The 8,286-nt window shown below is 36.2% G+C and overlaps 1 protein-coding gene across 1 annotated transcript; it reads right to left on the bottom strand.

Moving 5' to 3' along the window:
* Positions 1–48: 48 nt before the first annotated feature.
* LOC107670173 (UPF0602 protein C4orf47 homolog) lies at positions 49–2,530 on the bottom strand. The gene is made up of 5 exons (XM_016462693.1): positions 2,339–2,530; positions 1,184–1,481; positions 848–1,027; positions 552–724; positions 49–409 (listed from the first exon to the last, which is right to left on the bottom strand). The coding sequence occupies exons 2-5, from the start codon at positions 1,232–1,234 to the stop codon at positions 358–360; spliced, it is 456 nt and encodes a 151-aa protein (XP_016318179.1). The 5' UTR covers positions 1,235–1,481; positions 2,339–2,530; the 3' UTR covers positions 49–357.
* Between the last annotated feature and the right edge of the window lie 5,756 nt (positions 2,531–8,286).

Here is an 8,286-nt window from a genome sequence, read left to right as displayed (position 1 = left end):
TGTGTGTTTTTTTTAAAACAATTTTTTACACATAAGATGAAAGGTTTTAACCATATTCAAAAAGAAAAAAAAAAAGAATGACATAAATGCTGCAAAAACTTGTGAACTTTAAGAGTTTGCTGAATTGGCCAACACCTTGCTGGTGAAACACACAATATGTATTTTTAATGCTTAATAACTTGTGGTTTTAGACAAAAGTGTTTTTTTCCCCTGGGGTAGTATTAAGTATAAGATCTCTTAAAAGAGTTAATCTTTATCAATTAAGAGAATTATATAAATTCAATTCAAAATTGCAGCTTTTTAATCTAAAGACCAATATATAACATTCATTTATTCACCTGAAGACATCACAAGTTCTCAATATGCCATCACAGAGGGGATTCGATTATAGTTTGTGGAATTCACAGCCCTGTAAAATAAAGAAAGTTACATTACTGTGAGCCTGTAGTGTCTTTCCCTGTGGAACTTATTCAGCAACTGATATGACTGATTATTGTGCAAAGCATTAAGCACTGATTGGAGTGTAATATGAGTGTCTTGGTGCTAGTTACTTTTTGACGTTGAGACTGATGATGCTCTTGACAGGTGTGCTCTTTGGACCAGGGGAGGGGTGAAATATTTTTACTTCCTTATTTGTCATTGCTGATTTGGTCTTTTTGGTACCGTAGGGTTCTGCAGAGTAGGTGGGGTAGGAGTCAAATGTTCCTGCTTTCATGCCTCCAGTCTGCACAAGAAAAAATAATAAAATAAATATGCCACAAAATGTTCCAAGATGGAAACTTAATACAGCTCTTTCCATATGCACTTCTTGAACATTTTTACACTGTGTTTGATCTCCTTTACTTACCTTTTTACTTGGCGAACTTGGTTTGAAGGGCACCGTAATGTGCTTTTTCTCCTCTGTCTTCTTTGGAGGTTGTAGAGGTTTGTCAAATTTGTAAGGATTGCTGTTAAAGCATTCAACTGGATGAAGGTTCAAACGAAACGCTCCCCCTTTTAGCATGGATTTGTGTGCCATGATCTCACGCTGGTAAACAAATTATCTCTCTCATTAGAGAAAGAGAACACAGTCATCTGCTTGCATAGAATTATACTGTCAGGTACTCAGAGGACGCCTTATCTTGATTAAAACAAGGACCCGGGAGTCTGATTAAAAATCTCATTTATGTAGACCTAAAAATACCTTTAGCATTTCCTTGGCTCTGTCATAGGGGTCTGAGGAATGGGACACCATCTTGGAGAGGGTGACGTCAGGATAGCTATTAGAGTGCAAGGACAAATCAATACGTCTGACAGAAAAACCACAGAAACTTGCATATTAAAGGATAATGTAATTTGCTTGCCTGTAACCACTTCCTTTCTTGGGTGGATTGGTGTAGAAGTTTTTTCCAGGTGATTTGTTTGGTTTCCTTGGATTCTGTAGGGCACTCATTGCTTGAATGTGGCCTCCAAATGTCCCATAATGGCTGCCCACTCCACATCTACCAATCAGAGAAAACTATTAAGCAACTGTAAAGACAGTTTCAGGAATAATTGGAAAAGCTCTAATCTGCATGGCAGTTTTATTTCTGGTATTTTTCTGGTTTTATTTCTTGCCCTTGGGGCAAGTTATTTATTTTTTTAATTGGATGAATGAAAAAATTTTTTCAGTGTGTTTTCAGGTCAACAAACATCATTAAAAATCACAAAGCGTATTCCTTTCTCAAAAAAAATCTAGGTTCTGGGGTCTTTTTCATGTCTTCAGATTTTCATAGACCATGCCAACCAATGCCTACCTCTCACACTAATGAAATATCCTTGAACCAAATACATCTCAGGTGCAACTTTGTTCTCCTTGGTGTAAAGACTGAATATATCTCTGGATAATCTTTGCAAAAGTACACCGGTCAATAAAGCTTTTAAACACCTTATAAATGAACAATCTATCATTATTTACTCACCCTTATGTCATTCAAAACTGTATGAATTTGTTTCTTCTGTTGAACAAGATATTTTGAGAAATGTCTGGGTGTCGTCCCCCCCCCCATATAATGGAAGTCAATGGTCAACATAGCTATTTGGTTACCAACATGTTTTTTTTTTTTCTGTAGAAGAAAGTAAGTCATACAGGTTTAAAATAAAATGAGGGTGTATAAAGGATGATTTTTTTTTTTGCATGGACTATACCTTTAAGAACATCAACAACAATGACAGCAATACTACTCCATCTGCTACTAATTTCTTCTTATATTTCCACATTTATTTATTTAAAACTATAAAAAATATATAAAAGAAATGTATTTTTTAAAAAGAGAAATGAATATACAGTCGTGTGCCACAGAAAGAAAGAAGGACTCACGTTTTTTTCTCTCCATTACTGGGAAGAAAGGCTTTGCCTATGTTCTTTTTGGCCCGTTGTATCCTGTACTGTCTTTCTATTTTGACAGGGTCTGTGAGCGCCTCTCTCTCAAAGATCCTCTTAAACTGTGTGTCGAAGTATCCCGCCGGGAGCGCGCTCTTTGATTGAACTCCTCCTGATAGCATCTGTTTGTTCTTGTATGCGGAGTCATTAAATGGGCCTTTCCGTGACAAACAAAGAGCATTAGACAGGCATTAAAAGTTTTGCAAAATTATTAACTTTTTTATTTTCTATATTATAGAATAGTTGTCACATTATCCTGTTTGCATATTGTACTGTACATGTTTATCCAGTCACACAAGTGCTTATTGTCTCTAGCAGAGATTTAGTAACCTATGTTGGTTGCAAACATTATATATTTTTTAAAGGCTATTAGGTAAACACAAGATAACCACACTGACATACATTCTGACAGTCAGCTAAGCCAACACAATGAAGGTTTTATATCAGTGTTTCATAACATTTCAGTTTAGGACAAGTTATTAAAGGGGTTATATTACGTTGCTAAAAAAGAACATTATTTTGTGTATTTGGTGTAATGCAATGTGTTTACGCGGTTTAAGGTTAAAAAAACACATTATTTTCCACATACTGTACATTTTTGTTGCTTCTCTATGCTCCGCCTTTCTGAAACATTTTTACAAAGCTCATAAATCTGAATAGCGAGGTGTGCTCTGATTGGCCAGCTATCTAGTGCGTTGTGATTGGCCAAATTCCTCAAGCGTGTGACAGAAATGTTACGACCCTTACCAGGGTCAGGAAACTTTTCTCAGTAAAATGCGCTGCACACACTGGAATATTTGGGTTGTACTGTTCTGGAACAGTGTTGTAAATAAAACTTAAAGGGTTAGTTCACCCAAAAATGAAAATTAGGCTGCGTTTTACTCACCCCCGAGGCATCCTAGGTGTATATGACTTTCTTCTTTCAGACGAATCCGATTTGTAAAGAAGAATGTCAGAGGATTTCGATATAAGCCAAGAGGAGACTGGTTTTCCTTTGCTAAAGTAAGGAAACTTTGCTTCCTTTGATCCTGTAAACAAACGTTGTTTTTCACGAGACTCACCGGCGCATGCGCAGCGCTGACCTCATACGTCATTCCCCCGGAACTGCTTCGGTGTACAACTGTTGGCGCAAGCTACATTAAAGTGATTATTACATTTTGAATATGGCTATTTTTCTTACAAAAACGCAGCGATTCACTATAGAAGGCCTTTGTTCACCCCCCCCCGGGATGCCTCAGGGGTGAGTAAAACGCAGCCTAATTTTCATTTTTGGGTGAACTAACCCTTAAACCACTGATTTCTAGTTGTGTCCTCTTTTGGAAGGCCAAACAAAGTAGCTTTCGCCACAAACAGCGTCTCCACGACGGCGGCAGCGGCAACAATACTACAGCAATAATAAAAGTTAAGCCTTCTTTCTTTGGTGAACATTTGGGCAGTGTTATGCAAATCTTCCCACACAGTGACGTAGATATGTGGGGGCGTGTTTGAACGAGGCATTTTAGGAAGGCGTGGCTGAGGGTTCACTTTTATAAAGAATATCTCTTTGGGTTTGAGACTGTAATCTTTGCTAATTTACGGATCTTCTGTATGCACGAACAGCCTTTAACACTCCAAAGACAAAGGAAAACATGACATCGCATCATATAACCCCTTTAGCCAAGACTTTTAGTGTGCCTTTACAGAAACTGTCACGAGAAATATTCGCTGTTGTAAAAGTGTGACAAGTAGCAACAACTCTCCAAAAACGGGCGAACCTACGATTGTTACAATAGACTATGCGGCTAAAACTATTACTTTGGCTAGAAGTGTCATTGATAAATAAATAGAAATGATTAAGTTTATGAAAGCTGCACTATTTTCAGGAAATATCGTGTTCATTCGCGATTTTTCTGTGGTGAAAATTATGTTTTGACCTAGGTTACCATGGTATGATTTGCTGGCGCGCTCTACGCAACAAACTCAGCACTGCACCAGCCACTGCAGTTCATATTAAAGTTTAATCTTGGTTACACTTACGGTAAATAAAAGGTGTATATTTGTCCCCTATTGAGATGTATCCCATCTCTTTAAAGATGCCAATCCGCTCCATGTCAGATTTCCCTTCTGGGGGCATTTTCTAAAGTTTTGTATGCAGCACTTGTTGAAAAAAAGCTATAAGAAAGATAGAGTTTATGCAGACCATGACGCTATAATTCATTTAAACACCATATACAGTATGCATTACATATTCTTGCACTAATAAATATAGGTCCATATACATACCTCGAATTATGTAATGCCTTAAACAGTCAGTAATGGAAATAACTCCACTGCTGTGGTGTTCGTGTAGGTTACTGTGTACGTTGTCATGGAGTCCAGCAGGTCAGTTACTCAGTAAGCCAGACTGTCAGAGTCGTTCTTTAGTAGTGAAATACAAAGCGATATTTTCATATTATTTGACAGTATATTTGAACAAACATAAAAAATCTATAAGGTGTGCATGATAGCTGGCACCTAGATGAAAACTTTACAGTTGGCTTTATGACTAAATTATTCTCTTCGAATGCTATTGAGCTTTAAATTATGACATATTTTGTGCATGAGCCCATTTACAGTAGTGAAAATAGCAATTTTACAGATGATTTGAGTTTATTTGAATAAATATCAAAAATCTAAAAGGTGTGCATTATAGCTGACACCTAGATGAACACTTTACAGTTGGTCTTATAACTGTAAATTATTCTATTCAAATGTTATTGAGCTTTAAATTATGGCATATTTTGTGTATGAGCCCATTTACAATAGTGCAAATAGCAATTTTACAGATTGTTTATTTCTATAAATCTAAAAAATCTAAAAGGTGTGCATTAGGCTATTGCTGACACCTAGATGAACACTTTACAGTTGGTTTTATGACTTCTCTTCAAATGCTATTGAAGTTAGAACCGTGTACTGTAAACCACTGTCGTATGTAACTTTAGAGACGGTCCCTAAATTTGCGAATATCGGACTTCCAACGTCAAACCTTTAACTTTATGTCGGTTAACACATCTACAACATCAAACCAGGGCCGGCGCTAGCTATAGGCAGAGCAGGCGATGGCCTAAGCTTTGAGGAGGAACCTCCATCACCGTAGCATCTCCTATATGTTAGACCAGTGGTTCCCAACCCTGGTCCTTGAGGCACCCCCACACTGCACATTTTGCATTTCTCCTTTTTCTGGCGCTCCAGTTTCAGGTCTTGGAGTCTCTACTAATGAGATGGTGACCTGAATCAGGTGTGTTTGATTAAGGAGACATGCAAAACGTGCAGTGTTGGGGTGCCTCCAGGACCAGGGTTGGGAACCACTGTGCTAGACCACCAGTCAAGACGGGCAGAAATACTAGCCTCATTGTTCATTGGATGTAGTTGAATTGTCACTCATCTGCAATTAAACCAATTAATGTTGCAGTTTCAAAGCGGGTCCCACCTTCTGAATGTTTGCGTAACGAACGCATCCTTCAGGTGCTGCGAACTGTGCGATGCAAACGGCTAAATAGGCACGCAAAGAAGTCCAGCTCCTAATGCAGGTGTGTGAGTAGTTGTCATCTATTTTGGAGTGATTGCAATGTATTCTAAATATAAACTTGTTCTGTCGATCAGTGTTATTTCTGGAAAGATCATTCACTGCTTTATTACGAGTTATTACTTGTTTTTTTATTACGAGCCCAGACGCGACGCTTTGAATTTGCGCGTACAATGAATGACATCGCGTTGGGAGCTGACTAGCAACATAGCTACAAAAAATAAAAGCAGAGAAGTTTGCTTTTTAATACAAACACACTAAAACACTTTTTAATGGTTCAAATAAAGGATATCAGGTGTAGCCTATATTCTAAATTGGGCTGATGATTAGGATTACTGCTCTAACATAACACTTATAATTTCAGTTTCAACTAACTAAACTTTTTTCTGCTTAGTATCCATCGTGTCTTTCTGTTCCACTTGATTTGTGTATATATAGGCCCTATATGTCATATTTAAGGTAACAATGCAATACATAATATCATATTATTGTAATTAATAATATGACAATATCTGTAGTCAATATTGATTAAATGGGACGGGGAAATCCTGCATACCCAGCTAGGAAATAAATGATAAAAGCACTTACTGAAGTGGTATTCTGGAACTGTGATTAAATGAAATAAAACAGCAAAATAATAACAACAATAACATCTTCATCAAACAAAAAAAAGAGATTACCTTAGATAAAGCTTGATTAATATGTACATACAGTACAGGTTGAAAGTTTCGACCCGTTACTATTTTTAATGTTTTTAAAAGAACATAAAAGAAAGACATGTTTTATTATTATCAAGCCTGTATTTATTTGATCAAAAATACAGAAAAAAACAGTAATATTCAGCAAGAATGTGTTAGATAAAAAGTGATAGTAAAGACTTTAAGTTTGTTATAAAAGATCTATATTTGTATTTTTAAACCTTTTTAATAATCAAAAAATCTTGAACAAATATGACAGGTTATAAAATAAACATTAAGCACTGTTTCTAACACTGATAATAAATCAGCATCGAATGATTTATGTAGGATCATGTGACACTGAAGACTGCAGTAACGGCTGATGAAAATTCAGTTTTGCATTACAGAAATATAGTAAAATAGAAAAACATTATTTTAAATTGTAATAATATTTCACAATATTATTGTTGTTTTTTTTCTGTATTTTTGATCAGACAGGCTTGATGACCACGAGACGTCTTTCAAAAACATTTAAAATAATGTTTCCAAATTTTTGTACTGTACAAGTAAAAATATACAAAATTTAAAATTAAATGTTGTATAAATAAAAAGGTTAGGAATCATATTTGTTTCAAGTGCTTTTTATTGGGGGTGGGGGGCCTCCAACATGAATTTTGCCTAGGGCCTCCTAATGTCTAGAACCGGCCCTGCATCAAACATTTAACAAATTATACTTAAACCAAACATTTAGGATAAATACTATATATTTTTTCTCCTGTACATCACAGCCTGTGACGCAAACAACGAGGAATTGTGGTTATCGCAGTGAAAAGCAAACTCTCCACACACTGCGGTAATAAATTACAACATTAACAAATGTTTAGGAAAAACTCGCTGAAAAATATTACAAAAGCCTATTTAAGGAAACCGAACAACTTTATATAAATAAATGTACTTTAAACGTCGTAAATTATCACAATTTACATTTCTATATTATGAACATATGAAAACTTTATAGGCTACAGTCTTAAAAATAAAGGTGCTTCACGATGCCATAGAAGCAGCTTTTTGTCTAAATGGTTCCATAAAGAACCTTTAACATCTGAAGAACCTTTCTGTTTCACAAAAGGTTCTTTGTGGCGAAAGAAGGTTCTTCAGATTATAAAAAGGTAAGAAAGAGATGGTTCTTTAAAGAACCTTTGACTAAATGGTTCTTTGTGGAACCAAAAATGGTTCTTCTATGGCATCGCTTGAAGAACCTTTTGAAGCACCTTTATTTTTAAGAGTGTACTATAAAAATGTATAAAACCATTTAGCTAGACTGCAAATGCAGTTGAAATGGTCAAGAGAACTCCATCCTTTTCAAGTCATCCATAGTGATGGCAACGACCTGCAACAAACGTAAAGCAGTAGTTATCATTAGGCTACACTTATTAGAGTCTATATGAATAAGAACGATAAGGCAACATTAACTTAACTGTATATATCTCACATTTTCGTGACAGGGGTCGTCATAGTCACAGATGTCGTTTGCAAAGGCTGCTCGGACCATCTCTTTGAGCTCAGCTGGGTACACGTAAGTGGGTTTGTCACGTGTGCTACAGCCAATCCTGTTCAGCTGTCAACATTTGCGTTAAGATCAGACAAAATAAAGACAAAATGAT

This window comes from Sinocyclocheilus anshuiensis, unplaced genomic scaffold (assembly GCF_001515605.1).
Source record: "Sinocyclocheilus anshuiensis isolate Anshui unplaced genomic scaffold, SAMN03320099.WGS_v1.1 scaffold640, whole genome shotgun sequence".
In the NCBI taxonomy this organism is placed as follows: Eukaryota; Metazoa; Chordata; class Actinopteri; order Cypriniformes; family Cyprinidae; genus Sinocyclocheilus; species Sinocyclocheilus anshuiensis.
The sequence above is the reverse complement of the archived record's forward strand: the minus strand, read 5'-3'. Positions and strand labels throughout refer to the sequence as shown.

Coding starts and splice junctions, on each gene's coding strand:
- LOC107670173 (XM_016462693.1), bottom strand. CDS start 1,234: ATGGTGTCCCATTCCTCAGACCCCTATGACAGAGCCAAGGAAATGCTA. Junction 725..847: donor CAAGTTCGCCAAGTAAAAAG/GTAAGTAAAGGA, acceptor TTTCTTGTGCAG/ACTGGAGGCATGAAAGCAGG. Junction 410..551: donor ATCAGTCTCAACGTCAAAAA/GTAACTAGCACC, acceptor TTTATTTTACAG/GGCTGTGAATTCCACAAACT.